This window comes from Calypte anna, chromosome 15 (genome assembly GCF_003957555.1).
Source record: "Calypte anna isolate BGI_N300 chromosome 15, bCalAnn1_v1.p, whole genome shotgun sequence".
In the NCBI taxonomy this organism is placed as follows: domain Eukaryota; kingdom Metazoa; phylum Chordata; class Aves; order Apodiformes; family Trochilidae; genus Calypte; species Calypte anna.
This window is the reverse complement of record NC_044261.1, coordinates 5,561,743-5,580,337: the sequence shown is the minus strand read 5'-3', so window position 1 is coordinate 5,580,337 and position 18,595 is coordinate 5,561,743. Positions and strand designations below refer to the sequence as shown.

Sequence of the window (18,595 nt, the reverse complement as noted above, 5' to 3'; positions counted from 1 at the left end):
GTCCCCACTTTCATCTTCTACTGAACTCAGAACAACTGTTTATATTTCACTGAAGCAGTTAACTCCCACTCCTCCTGCAGGCAAGCATCTCCTATCATCTAGACTTTCTTTTTTTTTCTCAGAGAAGATTATCTCTAAAGTGGGAATAACTTCACATACTAACAAGTTCTAGAGTGCTAATTTATAACTTTCATTTTCCAGTCATTAACCACACGACCCAATCACTGCACCCAGAACTCTAACAGCCTGTGTAGTATTCATATTATGATGAATCTATTTACTGACACCTTAAATATTCAGAAGGATTTATTTCCACCCCGATGATGGTACAGCTCCACAAGCTGATGGAACCATTCAGCTGCGAGTGCTATTTCTCTGTAACATGATAAATTTAAATACAGATTTTGCAAGTGTCCAACTCCAGTATATGTAACACTATTCCTATTTCAAGCTGTGGTTACTATGCTGTGACAACCTGCAGCACCACTATGATTTACATGCTTTTAAGACATCATGTGACAAATCAACATGAGAGCCCCAGCAGTAGTTTACCATTCCTAATACTAAGTATACTGTAAATACATAATGAAGTTTTGACCAAGTAAAACATCTTGCACAGCTGTACAAAATAAACAAATGACAGTTTAGAACCCAAGAAATCGTGCCACACAACATTAAAAGCCAGTGTTTTATCCTTTCTACTGCTCCACTACCAACTTGCTTTTAAAAAAGAAATCCAGGATGGAGCTTCTTACTAATGCAACGATGACAAAGTGCCCCACAGTGCCTGAGCAGCCTACAGAAAACAGCACACCCATTGCTAAGCTGAACCCCTGACACGTAGCCCCTCTCCCATTAATTCCTTCTCAAGAGAAGTTTTTCACCAGACAGATTGGGAGAAGTGCCAAAGCTCAGCTCCCTCTGCCCACAATGGCTGTTGCATGTTCTTCCATGCATTTCTATTCTTCACATGTTTCATTCTGGAGCAGAACTGGAACAAGTGAGAGCATGCTGCAGCTGCTGGGAGGAAAGGAGCCAGCTCCTGGCAAAAGTTACATCCCACTGAGGACTGTTTCTTCATATAACCATTGAAAAGCAACTGCCTACTCTGCTGGCACCCTCATCCTCAGTACACTCCTCTGTCACACTGCCTGAAGGTTTATCCCATCCTGGGATACTCTTCCAACACTTCTAGGATTATTTACCTTATGGCTGTTTTACAGACTGCTCTCAGCATAAGCACACACATAAAAATACTCGATGCTACCGGCAAGCATCCTAACTACAGCTAAACAAAATACTGATTTGAAGTTAAAAAGGGATCTTTTACCAGTAGCTTTGTGTTGCTGTGGAAACAAGATTCCAAGGGCATATCCAGGGATAAGAATCTTTCTGAAATACTGAATAATTCTGCTTGCCGTTAGGAGAGGAAAGGCAAAAATAATTCCCAGGAAACAAACTGATCTACAATGATCTTTAACCTTTTTGTTTAGTCTACACATTTAGCTCAGTTGTGGCCATTTCTAAAACATTCTGACATTTATCAAGTTACAATACAAATAGCTTAAATTTATTTTTAAGACTGCTGTAAGAAAAATAATGCATTATGATGCAGCAATAACCAGCAGTACAGTAACACATTGTTTGCTACAACTTTTGGGGGTGGGGGAAGGTGGTGTTACGGGTCCAGGTTTGTGCAGACAGCTCTATCAGGCTTTTAGCCAACCTCTGAAGCTTACTGGGTCAACATGTAACTGCATGACCTTCAGCACCTACTTTTTCAGTCACCTTTCTCATGACATTCAAAATCAATCCTAACATTAAAGGTTTCTGGCACAACTATGCCAACTCTTTCCTCCCAAGACAAAAGTGAATAATTACTCTTAAATGATTTTACTACTTCGCAGTTTCTGATCTACTACAGGTTATTGCCCTTCATGCCATAAATTCTTAAGGTACTTTAGTAAGCTCCTATAGGAGATGTGTTCTCATATATCAACTACAGTACTTCTAATAGGCTACAAAGGGACCAATTTTATTTTTCAGAATTTGAAAAGTACAGTTTTAAAATTTTTTCTCTGCACATAATAATGACTTCATAGTTTGATTCCTGAGATCACACCTAGTATTTTGAAAACAAATAACTAGTTGTGCAAAATGGAGTCTGTTAAATAAATTACTTTCGCCAGCTCAGTCAATTCATAATCCTGGGTGTGGCAGACAAGATGATTTGTGTTTTGTTAGCATCTACTAAGCACAATTATGAAGAGCAGCAATTCTAGAACTACATCTTAACATTACTGTAAAAATATCAACTGTTTCATTCAAGGTTTTGTATTGTTTGGTTAAAGATGTCATTTAAGTTCATGGTGTTCTGATCGATGTTAGTTGATGAACAAAAACAATCACTTCTCTCAATCTCTTCTTTTTCTTTCTGTACATTTAGCTGTGAAGCACTGTGACTTCAAAGCATCATAAATGCCTGCTCTACCTTATGCTGCTTCAGGTCTCCAGAAAACAGACAGTTCCTACATCTTAGTATTTGGTCTACTTTCTGCTTACCTTCCCCATTTCACAGGTTCTCCGCTGCCAGTATTTCCTTTGATACCATCTATGCCCAACTTAACATTTAGGCAAACATCACTGTTATGTTTAAAAGCTTTTCGTCTATCTGTGAAAAAACCCTCTTATAAAAAGCAACGGGTGCTTTTGGAATAAGACATTATGATATTAAACATCACTATCTTCCATCTCTCTGCGTAAATCTAAAGACAACTCCTGTGGGAATCAGGATAAAACTGTAAGAGCTTGACAACATCTGAGGCAACCTAAAGGCTCAGTGAATTAAAAGGAGTGGTTGTGATTCACTCTCCTTTTTGTGCCTGACAACCCTGCCCCTTTCTCACATTTTTTTGGTTGGAGTGGTGGCTTTTTTGTGACAGTTCAGAGAACTGAAGCAGTTCTAAGTCAAAGCAGTTACAAACAGGAACAGTAAAGGAGTCTTTACCTTCATATTCTTATTCCCTTCTTCGCAGGGTTTTGAATCAGTCACATCAAATTACCACCTTGACATTTGACTTTATTTTTATGAAGTAACTTTTCAGCGAGATCAGTTTGCTGTGTTAGCACCAGCACAAGAGCAGAGGAAGGAATGTTACAACCCGAGGCGCCGAAGGAAAGGCGGCCCCTTTAGAAGCAGCACAGTCTGAGATCACCACAAGTCAGTCATGGAAACCACAGCTTAAGTGTCTAGGCCCGATTGTCATGAGAGCTAAACCTCCACACGAGCCATGGAGAGCTGACTTCCTCCTCCTGTGCTGAGGGCTTCTCGAGAAGCAACAAAATGCCTGCACATCAGTCACACAACCAATGCTACTCCAGAGCCTGGAAAACAACCACCACTAACACACTAAGAACAAAGCAGGCCCTACAAACATGTGCAGGAAATATTTGCCTTCCTAGAGACTGGAGAGCAGTACCAGAGAGCTGTGAGTGGTAGTGGTATTAAATCCTCCAATGTTGTTTACTCTTTTGTCTAGTAAGGTTCTAATTTGACTTATATCCCAAACATTCCTCTTAAAACCAGCTTTATAAAAAGGAAAAAACACAAGAACAAGACTATTACTATGCTTTTCATTAACTAGCTGATTTGATTGATTCCACACAATATAAATCTTCAGTAGAGATAGTTCACAGTATTTCACTCCAACAGAATATAAAGGAATTAACAAAATTATTCCCATATACTTAGAAAGAGTAAAAACCTGTAGAAACATCAGTGCAAAATGAAAACTACTGCAAAGCACAAGTGAAAACAAACTTCTACTGTCCACTCTGCCATGGTTAGTTCAGTATTCCACTTGCAGAACAAAACCAAACAACCAAACCACTAGCACCCAGTGTGCATGTCACCAGTCTCATAAGTTACTTCCCTTCAGTATCAGCTTACAAAGCATTTTTTGCATGATTTTTCCATCTTTATAAAAAGACACATCAACAGTAAACCCTGGTCCTTCAATATATCTGCAGATCTATTTTGTTCAGACAGGGTATCAGCTCTGAGACACACTGGCTACTGTAACTGGAAATAAAATATTTCATAATTACGAAACAATCAGAAAAATCCAATACAAAAGTCAGCCTGAACGTAATTTGGAGTTCTCTGCACCATCCGAATCCCAATAAAACTGGGCAAAATCTGGACTGAAACACTTTGGAGAGTATTGATTTGCAGTGCTCAAATTCCTTCAAGTTTTACTCAGGACACATCAGCAGTACTTGGTGGAGCCAACTGCACTCCCTCCAAACAAGCAAGAAGTAAGAAACTGCAGTGAGAGCTACTAATTTTAAGGAAAACTGCAAAATGAAGTAATTGCATATTATAAACTGTGAGCCTAATTGCAAGTTGCTGGTACTTAGAACATACCCATAATACAGAAGAATTACTTTCTACAATGTAACAAAAACTCTCATTTGCATTCTAATCACCACAGGGTATTTCAGTATTTTACGAAAATTTTCTTAAAATACAAAAGAAGAACTTCTAAGAGAAGACACTGTCCCTTAAGAGAATTCAGGTTATTGTGATTTTAGGAACTGCTAAATAAGATGGTTAAAAAAAAAATGTGCACAACTCTACTAGAAACTTGACTGCCATGGAAGATCCTGCCCAAACCTAATGGAAAAATATGTCCAGTAAAGCCTTTCTCTAAGTCATCTATATATATATACACACACAAATCAGCTTTTAATCCACCACGGAGAGGGAACTGGGCCTGGGGAGGCTGACAGACCTTCCTTCAGCCAGCATGCAGCCAGCCAGGGCACCCAAAGCCTCTCAGGTGACAGCCAGGGTCCATCCAGGGGACATGGGGCTGCCCCTATGACAGCTCTGGCCCAGTGGGAAGGACTGGAGACAGGAATGCTCTGAAGCAGAAACCAACTGACTGCAAGCTGATGGAGTATGAGAAACCTCAGCTTGCCAATACCTCATCAAATAACCCCAGCTGTGTTCAGGAAATCCAGTACTACTTGGATCTTACTAATCTGCCTGGTCAAAGCTGATAATAAAGTTAACATGTACCAGCTCTTAATATACCTGGGAAAAATATGAGTTTGAGAATAGCTTCTTTATATGCCCAAAAGTTGTAATCAAGCAAAGGAAATAAGCTCCCTTCTGAAAAGGAGATCCAATTCAACACAAACAACTTTAATAACAAACAGAATCTAGGTTTGTCAAGAGATAATTAATCTGAAACAAACTACACTTTGCTGCATTTCACAAACACTATTAATTTAATTTACCTCACAGCACACTAAAAGAGCACATATTGTAAATATGCTTATGGCTCTATATGCTTTGTTTGAGCAATATGGAAATCAAAATAAAATACAACTGAAATTACTCAATAAAATATTTTGGGGGCTAGGGTTTTTTGCAGGCATTATTTGAAAAGTTCCTAAAATACCTCACTAAGTAAAAATATTTTCTAGATTAGCAGAACTTCATTCGTGAGCAGTGCCTGCCACCAGCCATGGAGGTTCACCATGGCCTGGGCTCCATTATGAAGTGCATGGCCAGCAGGTCAAGGACAGTGATTACTGGTGGAAGGCCACACCTGGAATAGTGAACAGTTTTCCTGTCTCCCAGTACTGGAGCAAGTCCAGCAAAAAAGCTATTTGGATGCATAGAAGGCCGAAGGGCATGAGATACAAGAAAAAGGCTGAGAAAACTGAGTTTCTATAGGCTAGGAGGGGGGAAAAAAAGGTGGCAGTGGGAAGCATCTAATTGCTGTCTTAACTTACATAAAGGGGGATTAAAAAGAAAACTGATCCACACTCCTCTCAGAGGTAAAAGGTACAGAGCACACAAGGTGACAGCTGGAAGTTGCAGCAAAGGAAACTTACATATTTAAAAGCAAAGTAAAAGTTGGGCAGCTAGTTAAGCACTAGAGCCAGAAGCTGCCCAGAGATGTTGTAGAATCTCCACCCCTGGAGATTTTGGAAATACTGAGTGGACAAGTTGAGCAACTTGATCTAATTTTGGCATCAGCCCTGCCTTGAGTAGGAGGTTGGACTGCATGACCTCACAAAGTCCCTTTCAACCTACATTATTCTGTGAAATATTCCACAGGAAGACAACCATAAAATATTTTTATTAAGTATCCAATTGATCTGTTAATTTCGTTTATAGATCACAGATGAAAACTTTGTCAAAGCATCAGCATAATAAGCATTAAAAAATTATGCTGGCAAAGTATTAGTTTTCAATATTTGCAATGGTCAAATTGGTCAGTATTGGTCAGTATTGCAATTGGTCAGTATTATCTCCTCTTTGGGCTGCAGATCTCTACTCCTAAACAAGTTGATCACTGAACTAACAGAGCCTGGTGTCCTACAAATACACATTTCTGGTCTCAAGAGTACCAATAAATCCATTTGTGAAACTGGGGCATCTGTCACATCTCTTTGTGGGAGTCTAACGTGACCTCCTGATGAGTCTCTGCCTCAGTGAGGCAGTACACAGGATCTCTTCACTTGAGAAAAGTACCTATTTTTAAGAAACTCACAGAAGCTTTCCATCTTTAAAACCTCTACCATCTGTCAAATTCAATGGAAGGCAGGCAACAGGTTCAAGAGACATATGTAGGGGTAAAGGGGATGAACTGATGGAACCACATCCAGATACTGTGAACACATAAGCCTTATTCCCTTAAGAAATTATGCTTTAAAAAACAGCACAAGATATCTCTGTTTCTGTGGGCTGGATGATGCTATGTTAAGAAAATCTTATATATATGTTGTATTTATTTCTAAAATGCAAGTGTCCCTGAGCCATACTCTTCAACTCTTAAGCTAGCATCCCATTCCTTTGGGCAGACAGAAAAATTTGCTACCTCTCAGCTTCCCTAAATCGTAAAGACAGCTCTGATCTCGACAGAGAGAGCAAAAAGCTGCAGCCCCATCCTGGTGCCGGCAGCACAGCTCGCTGGCCGCCTGTCACATCACAGGGGAAAGCAGGAAAAGCAGCTCTCATGGCTCCTTGTGTTTCCCCGTCAGGTTAAGCAAGTGCCTGAAGTCTGAGTGACTGAAGGGGAAATGCTCACCGCAGCCTTCTCCCCAAGGGGAAGAAGCTGGTAACCAGCCACTAATTACATTCCCTAATTCTCTGCTCGGATCCTTGCACTAACCTATTAGAGTTGGATAACTCGTACCAGCTCTCTGTTCTCGTTATCACACAGACATGAACATGTTAATTACCAGGTATCACAACCCATTCCTAACCTGCTCCCTAAAAGCAGGGACAGGAATCTCTGTACTTGCTCCATCATTACAGGGTACTGTAACAATGCAGCTGTTAGTAGGAAAAAAAATAAAATTATAGGCTGTTTCTGATCTTTGCCACTAAGCAGTCCACCCCAGATCACCAAACTGACCCTCACAAAAGGATGGCAAATGCTACCTTTTCGTGTACTGTTGGACTGTCTCAAAGGAAAACATGCAGCCACGGATCCCATTGTTTTCCATTTTCATTTTGCAATACAAATTTCTACACCTTGCGGATAATTCTATTCCCAGCTTTTTTTTTCTGTTTCAAACCTCATGCATATACTTCTCAGATTCCATTTTAAATGATCCATCTTCTAGAAGTAGGGCCCTTCCTTGAGGCAACAGAATGGAGCAGAACTGAAAAAAACTGCTTCCAAATGTTTTAAATAATCTTTCAGTATTGCTTTACCATTTGCCTATTTAGTACTTTAGCCTCTACTATCACATCACACTTCTACAGCACATCAATAACACAAAGATGTCTTTGTAATAACGCAATCAAATTCAGGCCAAGAAATGCAATATTTCAGCTTCATGATTGTTTTCTTCCAATTGCATTCATGTAGTTATTTACATGCAGTTATTTGCAGCAGTGATAATACTTCACATTCATATAAGCCTCACTTATTGACACTCACCATTTCATTCCAAAAAGATGACTTGTTTATAACTGTCAAATGATCAGCTTCACCAAATTACCACTGACCAACTGGATGAAAAACAATTTGCACTGGAAATTTAAAGCTCAACATAATCATATTTTTCTTGCTGCTTCAGTGTCTTTAAAGTACTGTGTGTTGACAGGTTGGTTTGGGGTTTTTTGGAAGAAGAAAAAAAAAACACCCTTGCCCCATGCTTGGGACTAAAAATCTCAAACTTTTCACACTTCATTGCATCTGAAAGGTAGTTCTGAAACTTCAGACTTGGTCTGAAAGTCAGGCCCAGCTATAACCCTTCACTGAAAGAAAGGAAAAGTTATGTAAAGAACTCCACACCAAAACCCCTCAAAACAACTTACAAACAAAACAGAAGAAGAAAAAAAACAATCAAAAAAACCCCAAAACAAAACACCATAACATTTGCATGTATTTGTATAAATTAATTCAGAGTAGCAGACATGACTGTATGACTAAATTGCCCAAACAATGTCCTGAAGTCCTAGAAAGTGCTTAGGATCTTCGTTTAAACTTTGTTGCACTGTGGTTATCCCCTAATTTCACATGCAGAAATACTGAAAACAAAAGATGGGTTAGAAAGGGACACTGGTGTGGATTATCCACTTACTGACCACTACACACACACTCCCAGCAACAAAATTTCCAAGTAAGATGCAAGCCTCTATCAAAGGATGAAGGGTTTTGGCTGCAATTAACTGGAGGACATTTCAATGGGAGTTTGCCTGATAATGTGCCTTTTCTGCTCAGGAAGCCAAGAAAGTGCAGCCACTACATAGCAGCAAATTTACTGCTCTACTAAGTTTATTTTTATTCAAAACCTGATTATGTTAGAAATGAGTGCACTAGAGAAAATAGTGATGTGCTTTTAAGGGTTTTCAAATCCAGATGAGAGAACACCCTTGTACAGCCTATTCAGTCAACATCTTCCTGTATTTCCTGTGCTGTTATTTTACGTTGTTATCAATATTCCTCAAACATTATTCTCTGCTGCAAAATCAAAATGGAAGACTGGACGTAACAGCACTACCCTAAGAATACTCCATTTGCCTTCCTACTAATATAATTATAAAGGAATGTTATTGTTTTCAACTCCCGAATCAAATAAACCAGAAGAAGAAATAGGAAAAAAGGAAAAGGGTTAAGGATTTTAAGAGTTAAGTCACTTGTTTTCCATATTACAAGCCTTATGGCATAATGCACTTGTTAAAAACCAGCATCTCTCAAGCCATGCACATTAGCTTTGGGTCTAAACCAAAACCATCAGAGCCTGCTCTGCTTTGCCTCAGCAAGGTGTGCAAATTCAAAGGGATTTTGCAGTTGCAGACGGATTTCCATCTGCACACTCATAGCTTGCCCTCTACCCTGCCCCCCAAGGGAGAAGCTTCTGCAGATCCTCACTGCATTAGCAATCAAAGCGAGATCAGAAACATGTAGTATAAAACTGCATATGCTATACCTGCATTGATTAATAAGTAATCTTATTTAATCATAGTAGCTTGTATGTTAGGCACTAGAATACATTACAGTTGCTATGTCATTTAATTACAAGTGCATCTAACGCTGTCCTTATTGAGTATGCAATATAAACTAAGACTTTGTTCCCTGTCATTTCACACCCAAGGCAGAAGAGCAATAATTAAGAGCACAACCTACCAAAACTAGTATTTCACATTAATAATTTTAGAGTAAAAAACATAGGAGCCAAGTGCATATTTCGACTGACCCAGAGTTTTTGATTTTTGTCGGTAATTTTGCATAGCATTCATATCAGACAGTATATATATTAGAATAAGTTTTAAAATAAAATACAACCTTATGCTGTTTTGGAGGGGTTACAGTTTCATTATAGAACTCAATAAATGATTTGGAGGGGCAGAAAGTGCCCCATTTCCCCTGTATCTGCTCACTAATATAGTGATGCCAAAAAAGGGCATCAATGCCATCACACTGCTTCTTGCAATCTCTGATCTGTGGTAAAACAGTTTAACTCCAATACATTGCCTGTTAAAACACACTTTTCACATCCCATTGATATGAACTGGACTATACACAGAATACATCTGGGATGTTACTATTCCCAAGTACCCTCCTAAATCAAGCTGCAAGTGTAAGCCAGTGCTGCTAGTACTGAGATGACCTGCACTCCTTTACTCACCCTACCTCAGATGATAAAGCAAATGATAACAAATAAAATACAGCTTGTACCACAAACTGCATTAACAAGTTTTGGGAGTGGACATATTGCTGTGATTTCTAACACTATAAAACAATTACAAAGATATTTTTACACCATACACAGGGTTTCTGATTTACATTTTGAAGGTTCTTCCCACAGCAAAAAAAGTAAAGGCCGCAACTCAAAACTTTGCAGGAGAGACTCATCTCCCAGGCCGAGATGAAAGCTTCCACCCTGAAATACAGGATGACTTCATCTTAACAGGCCAGCACAATTCAATGACTATATGCAAAGACAGATAGCTATAAAAATCTGTGGCATACAGCTGAAGGTTGTTCTCAGCCTTTGCTGAAAAATGCACTAGTTTACAAAAGATGAAGCCCCAGAGAGAGAAATTAATGCTGATACAGCTGTCACAAAGTCATAGCCTGTAAACATTTTTTAGTACCTCTGGTCAAAAAAACCCCTTAAGCACCATACTTGAAGAACAGAAGCAGTGTGAGCAGAAAATCGACAAAACGATCACAAAAAAAAAAAAAGTTTCCCAACTGCACACCTTGAATTATTTCAGCCCTAAGTTGTTTTATCTTTTTTAACCTGTTCCACCAATAAAAGACAGAATAAAAATCCTAAGGTCACTGAGCATACCAGATTTATAACCCAGCCACTGGATATACCATCACAGAGCATCATCTCAACTCATTTAGACTGCTAAAAAAAACCCACCTCACACTCCCAATCCGCTTAGCTTACATTTTCAGCATTTTGTAGTTCATTCACCTCGCTCTTTAAAACTGGTATTAAACCACAGCAAACACGCGCGATCGCGTTTCGGTGAGGCTTACTACGATCTTCATGATACAAAATAACCAAAAGAAGGGCTGAGGAGAACTTTCACCTCTATACATGCTAATTTAGACACGACGGTGGCAGGCTATGCAGCAGAGAGAGGAAAGCCAGGTAGGGGCAGCAATATGCTCAGATTCACTTTTTTAATCAACCGTGACCTCGGGGACACGCAGCCAGGTGAGCACAAAGCGAAACGCGGAGCTGCTATCAGGATTTTACGACCTTTTCCCCTTTTTAAACGTCTGCAATCACACTAGAGACGGAGAAAATAAGAGAGAGACCAACTCTAGAGGCAGGGACGTGAAATATTCAAGAAAACAGACGCACGAATGAAAGGAAACAAGACATTCAGCTGCATCCATTGACTAAGGAATTTTTTGTTTGTTTGGGTTTTTTTCGGGGAGGGGGAGGGGGGGGGAGCAGCGAGAGAGGGGACGGGGGATGCCGGAGGGACAACCTCGGCAACGCGAAGGCAAAAGCAGAGCTGAGGCGAGCGAGGCAGAGATACTTGAGCCCCGGCTTCCCCTCCCCCGAGGGCAAGGCACGGGCCTCTCCCCCCTGCAAGGGCGGGCCGGAGCCCAGGGCCGGGCCCTGGGGAGGCTGCGGCCGGGCAGGGCGGCGGGGAGGGAAGGAGGGAGTTGTTCAGGGCAAGGGCGCTGCCTCAGCCGGGCTCGGCAGCCGGCACTCACCACACCATGCCGTAGGCCCCCTCGCCGATGTAGGAGAGGTTGGTGTAGCGGGGCCCCACGTCGAACACTTGGCCCCGCACCATCTCCGGGCCCCCGGCGTTGGCAGAACCTCCCGCAGCCCCGGCCCCCGACACCGCCGCCATGTTGTCCGTGCCGGGAACCGCGGTGACTGCGTGCGGGGGGGCGGAGGCGGGGGAGGAGGAAGGAAGGGGGCGAGGAGAAGGATGCGGGAGAGAGGAAAAGAGGCGTCGCCCGCTCCGTCGCGCTCCGGACCCCCGGCCGCTGCCGTCGCCTCCCGAGCCCCCTCAGCGCCGTCTCCGCCGCGGCCGCCGTGAGGAGACTCTGCTGCCGCGCGCGCGCGCATCGACCCGCGCCGGGGGGGGGAGGGGAGGAGGGGGTGGGGGCTCGCGCGGAGGGTGCGGCGGCGGCGGGAGGGGAGGGAGCGGAGGAGGGGGGGGGGGGGGAGGGGCGGGGCCTGGCGGGGCGGGGCGGAGGGGGCAGGGAAAGGGGCGGGGCCGGGGACTGCGGTAACCGCAGCCGCTGGGGAGGGGGCGCGGCGGGTGGGTCACGTGGTGGGCGTGGCGCCTCTGCGGGCGCGCGGCCGCCCGGCGCCATTAGGGGAGTCAGGTGACGGGAGAGGGAGGGAGGAAATGGAGCCGGGAAGGGCAGGGGCCGCATCGGGCGGAGCGGGGTGCGGAGAGGGGTGCGGAGAGACCGGCGCTAGCAGAGCACAGCAAAGCAGAGCAGGGTGCCCGGTGCCTCCGCAGCCGCCTCTTGGTGCCCGCTGCAGCGCTGGATTACGGCTGCTGCGGGCTGTGCCTGCCGTGGCCTGATCGGGCTGAGCGGCAGTGAGTCAGCTGCAGGAGCAGAAAGGCTCCTCCTGGGGTTGGGGCGCTGGTCCGAGACCCAGAAGGGCTGCGCACTGTTCTTGGCATCGCTACAACCTCCTGATGTCATGCAGGCAGCGCACGGTTATTAAATGCGAACGCTGAATTACTGTAATAAGGGCAAGTTTATTTCTGACATTTCCTAACTTCGGTGCGTAGTTTTGCAACCTCTAGTTAACATATTGTTTTCATGTCGAATTATAGTTTCCTGTGGTTGTTTCCCAAGTAAATGTAAATAAACTCAAGGCTTTAAACGTGAGGTGAAAGTGTAGTTGGTGGTGGTTTGTACCGTGCTGTGGTCGCTGCTTGCGACTGTCTCCATCTTCTCTGTTTTCCTTGCGAGGCTCAGTTTTCCTAGAGTAGCTTTTGCTTGATCTGGAAGTTGGCAAAAGTTATGCCCAATGATCTTAGCACCACTCATGAACTCTTTTTTCTGCAGCTCTCTAACGATCTTGACAAAAAGGATTGACCCCTGATCTGAAATCCTACTGCTCCTTGCTCTTAGCAGTTCCTCAAGATGTTCTGTATCTTCTCTTCTTTGAATTCCTTCAAATACTGAATTCCTTCAAACATACATTGTTACACATCTTAGCATGTCTGTCTCCACATTTATACCTATCCCAGGCTGTCAGAAGACCCTGTTGTGCAGTCATCCAGTTACCCCTTGACTATCAATTGGTTTCCTTGTAAGTAATTACTATTTGCATTCCTGTTTAACAGTGCTCAACCATGAGATGTTACTTGACAATCCAGTTGCTCCCAGGTTCCCACCAGTTCTTTTTGCTGCCTTTCCTTTACCATTTCTCTCAGCTCTACTCCTTCTATTGACATTTCTGCTGACAATCCTGCTGCTTCATGTCTGTCTTTGCCGTGAAGGTGTCTCTGCCAATTAACACTGTTTTAGTTCTCCCAACTCCCTGGGGGTCATTTCTGGTATCCCACCTTCTTCTGTTCCTCTGTGCTGCAAACCAGCTTCCTTTACCATTGAAAATTGAAATTTCACTTGAAATTTTCATTGAAAATTGCATTTTTCCATAGCAGCTTCCAAATACTGTACAATCTTCTGATTACAACTTACTTACATGCCCCCAGGCTCTGGCCTTGCTGTTTGACCATAAGTCAAGAGGGAAGTGTTCCTGGTGTCAGTTCTGCAGCTGGTTACCCAAACCACAGCCCCATAATCTCCTTTGATGCAGACACACTTGGCAAGGCCTGGGCTTCAGATGTAGCCCCAGCCTGGTTTGATGGAGTGAAACCTGTCACAGATGACCAACACAATCTAATAAACTCTCTGTATTTAACAGACACTCAACTATACAGCTTGGGTGTTTATGTGTTTGAGTGGGATGATGCTTCTGATGTATTTATTTTGCCTTGTATATGATGCTTTCCTCTCCATGATGTGTTTTTCTGCAGTTTAGAAGGACAGCATTATTTTTCTCAGAAATTTTAGACCTAGATGTGAACTCTAAAATTGAAATTATGCTTACAGTTCTGATGACATAAATCTGTCTTCAGCAATGCAAAGCAAATGATTACAGAGAACCTTATCTTAAACACAATCTGTCATAACAGATTCAATTAAAAATTGGTGTGTATGTAGATTATTTTCTACCTTTACCAGGATGTGTCTGATCAAAAAGGAAACCAACCAGGAAGCCAGGAAATTGTGGAACGACTGTCAGCTCCTTTGAGTGCTGTGTTCAAATATATGCCTAATCCAATTAAACCCAAATAAGTGGTCAAAAGGCCTTGGCATGCTTTCCTAACAAGTTCTCCTCTGACAGAACTTAGTGCAGATATTGCAATGAAGCACTACAGGTATTGTAATAGGCAGACCAGGCAGAAGAGTTATCAATTACAGTTCAACCTATTTAAATATGCTGCCAGTGCCTGCTCTTAATGTTGGGCCTTTCAGCTTAACAAGGTGGCATTAAAGCCTCCATTCTGGAAAGATCAAAAACATGTTTTAAGAAAATTATTAGTTTTGTGATCAAAATAAAAGGCTATGTCAGGGGAGACGAGGTGATACTAAAAAATTATAGCAGGTAACAAAAAGCAGCATAAATAAAAGCACTGCTAAGAAGAGTCTGTCCACACAGAAATGCAGTATCTTCAGTTGGAAAGCTATATTAAGAAACAGCTAAGCCATACAATTGGTTAGTTTAAATGTGCCATGGTTTGGACTATCTCCATCTTTGTATCATGTTTAGGAGTCACATGGATGAGTTCATCCTACAAGCAGGTCTAGAAATTCCTTGTACTGTTATACTTATCTACTTTAACTGTTAACTTCATGTTCTGTAAACAGATCTCTTGAAAAATAAATGTACTATGAAAGGCCCTACAAATGCTGGGAACAGCACTATCAAGTTTAGGCAAAGGACACACACTGCAGCTGATCCATGGAGCCACTCTTCATAGGGGTGGGAGGGACTGCAGACTTCTCTGCTAATTTAAAACTAAAGCTGTATCTCCCAAAATTATCATAAAATCATAGAATCATAGAATTGGTTGGGTTGGAAGGGACCTCAGAGATCATCAAGTCCAACCCTTGATCCACTCCCGCTGCAGTTCCCAGCCCATGGCACTCAGTGCCACATCCAGTCTCTTTTGAAATATCTCCAGACACGGAGAATCCACTACTTCCCTGGGCAGCCCATTCCAGTATCTGATCACCCTCTCGGTAAAGAAATTCTTTCTAATCTCCAACCTAAACCTCCCCTGGCACAACTTGAGACCCTGCCCTCTTGTCTTGCTGAGAGTTGCCTGGGAAAAGAGACCAACCCCCACCTGCATCATTGTATTTGTCTTACTATTTGCACAGGAACATTGGAAAAGTAGGTTTCTCATCAGCTGCCAGAGGAGTCTGGCATTTGGTTTCAGAGTCTCTCACCATGACCCTGAACATCTCCATTATCCCAACCAAATGCAGGTACTCAGGATACAAAACAACTTTCCCAGCATTACTCAAGCCTCAAGCTTGACTACCCTGACTACCTCAAACCTCTGTGCGGGGGTGAAAAGAGAGTGAAATAAGAGGTGTAAGATGTTTTATAAAGATACATTTTAACTTCTAAGGCACTCAGGAGCCATGGTGATGAATGTGACACAAACTTAAATGGCTTAGATACCAGCTCTGCTCCACAGGGAACTATCCTAAGATTCATAAGGAGCATCAGATGCTAATAGCTTATAGTCACTGCTTACCTGGGCATGATTTAACTGGTGGTAAACAGCTGAAATCCCTCAAGACTGATCTTCATTTAAATGTCGGCCACTGCTTTGACAATGTGTAGTGACCTCAACAAAAATGAGGATTTCTGTGTAATCTTACACCACTGGAAAGTTAAAAACACTCTCATTCAAATTGCCAAGCAAGTGATGCCAAAACAAATTGACTTTTTTCCCCCCAGCATTTTGTTTTGTCCCCATCCAGCATTCTGACTTTGGAGGAAGCTTATGGTGGCTTATACACCACGGAGTTAAAACCAGTAAACAGATTGCTGTGTTTGTTTTGTGCATGCCAAGGGGAGCACAAAAGATTATTAATTGCAGAACTACACTGTCAGTAACAACCTTGATCTTGCACTGGGTATCATTCTGTCACTGTCAGAATCTGTCACTGGTGCAGGAGATGTCTTCTGCTACCTATCATGTTCTTGTTAGATTTGCTGCTCACAAATGCAGTTTGAAAACACAGTTACAATTTCAAGTTAATTTTTATCTTCCATAGTTTTGTACAACTCGTTTACAATTACTCTGAATATTTTAAAAGGGATCCATTTTACAGCAACCTTAAAAGCTTATTATATAATCCTAACAACTTTAATTAATCTACTGACATTCTGCTGCTCTCAATGTAAAATTAAGTTGCTTTTATTTTGCAACTGCAGTAGCAGCAGTATCCAGGCTCTGTTCTGCACTTCAGTAATGGAAATTTCCCAGCCTCAAAGCACACTCTGTCTCAGTCAGCTGCAATAAAACTGAGTGATTTCAATATTGTTGTGTGCTTTACTTGTCCTCAGTTATCTGGAGCTTGTATCTTTTGAAAACCAGCTACTCATAAGCTTGCTTCATCTTGCCCAAGACTTACACTTCAGTAAATAAGGTGTGGATGATAAGAGAATTTAAGCACCAAGATAAAAAGCTATTTTAAAAGACTGATAAAAATGCCCATACACACAATCAGTATTCATACAGAATGTAACAGTGACTTGTGAGGATTTGTGAGGGCTTTATTCTGCTTCCCATCTATCTTCCAGCTCAGGGGGCTGGGTACCCAGAGAACAACTAACTGGTCTTACTATTAATATTGTTATTGAATAGGTTGGATGATGTGAGGGCAGAGGAGAAAGAATAGAAGAGAATATAGCAGAAGGGAAGAATGTAAAATCGAAGATGAACAGGTAGTGGGAATGAGGTATGGGAACAGAAGGGTTAGAGTTGAAGGGCTGATACCCACTGCATCTGGTTTTGTACACTTGGCAGACACTCAAGTCCCTTCATGGGGAACCAGTTTGGGGAATGGTGCTCTGAAAAGAGCATACCAGGATGTATGTACTGTGTCCAGTTCTGGGCCCCTCAGTTTAGGAAGGATATCAAGGTCCTGGAGCAGGTCCAAAGGAGGGCAACTAAGCTGGTGAAGGGATCCAGCACAAGTCCTATGAGGAGAGGCTGAGGGAGCTGGGGGTGTTCAGCCTGGAGAAGAGGAGGCTCAGGGGAGACCTCATCACTCTCTACAACTCCCTGAAAGGAGGTTGGAGCCAGGGGGGGGTTGGTCTCTTTTTCCAGGCAACTCTCAGCAAGACAAGAGGGCAGGGTCTCAAGTTGTGCCAGGGGAGGTTTAGGTTGGAGATTAGAAAGAATTTCTTTACCGAGAGGGTGATCAGACATTGGAATGGGCTGCCCAGGGAAGTAGTGGATTCTCTGTGTCTGGAGATATTTCAAAAGAGACTGGATGTGGCACTGAGTGCCATGGGCTGGGAACTGCAGCGGGAGTGGATCAAGGGTTGGACTTGATGATCTCCGAGATCCCTTCCAACCCAGCCAATTCTATGATTCTATTCTATGATTCTATGATTCTAGGACTTGCTTCCATGTGCTGTTGTCTTCAGCCTGGGTGATGTTCATCACAAATAAACATGTAGCTAGTGGTTCTGTGATGACACAGAGATGCTTCCTAGCTGTTTCCTGTTATATTTAATCTAAATAACTGGATGATACACTAAAGAGATTCTGAGATTTTCATGTAAAAGTCACCAAGGTCCAAAATTTAGCCAGCACTGATACACCATCGTGTGGCAAATGCCTGGCAGCCTTTATGAGCAAGTTGGAGGCCATAGCACCATAACCCTCAACATTAGGATCCACATATGAACTCTCCTACTTAGCTCTCCTACAGCTAGTCTGGGCAGAGAACAACACCCAGCAGGAAGCAGGATTGCCTTTGCTCCTTTCCTAGTCAGATCCTGGCCTTGCTCACACAGACAGAACCACAGGGGAGGCACTGCCAGATTTACAGCTGAGGCACCTGCAGGGAAATCTGCACCTTTCCTCTCCAAGCTGCACGTGTGCTGTGGGTGTGAAGGAAGGTTATCAGCCTCCTCCCCTTGCACATTGCTCAATCCACTGACCTGTGGGTCCAAAGAGACCATACAGCATTTTTTCAATAGACATTACATAAATTAGAGACATCCATTTCTACAGTCCCAAACTGATGAATCACCATGCCTTTTGAAAACAACCATTTCTTTTGCAGTTTTGTGTATCTATAGTAGATAAGAACTGTGCAGACAAGAGAGATTTACTCAAGGAAATGGTGTCACAGTATTTTGAAAAAAAGGAGCCAAGCTGTTGGAATCTGTGTTGCGTTACAGGGGTAATGCAATACCTCTGAGCACTTCCTGTTTATCGTGAGAGAGACAGTTTTCTCCACATCATAAAACTTTTGAGCATTTATTAATAAACATCCCTAGAGAAAAAATA

At 42.5% G+C, this 18,595-nt stretch overlaps 1 protein-coding gene across 1 annotated transcript in view; it reads right to left on the bottom strand.

Annotated features, from left to right (window-relative positions):
* Positions 1 to 12,104, bottom strand: part of MAPK1 (mitogen-activated protein kinase 1) — a 32,645-nt gene extending 20,541 nt beyond the window's left edge. The window contains exon 1 of the mRNA XM_030460810.1: positions 11,721 to 12,104. Within this exon, the coding sequence (XP_030316670.1) occupies positions 11,721 to 11,863 (143 nt within the window). The 5' untranslated portion in view covers positions 11,864 to 12,104. The remainder of the gene's footprint in view (positions 1 to 11,720) is intronic.
* Between the last annotated feature and the right edge of the window lie 6,491 nt (positions 12,105 to 18,595).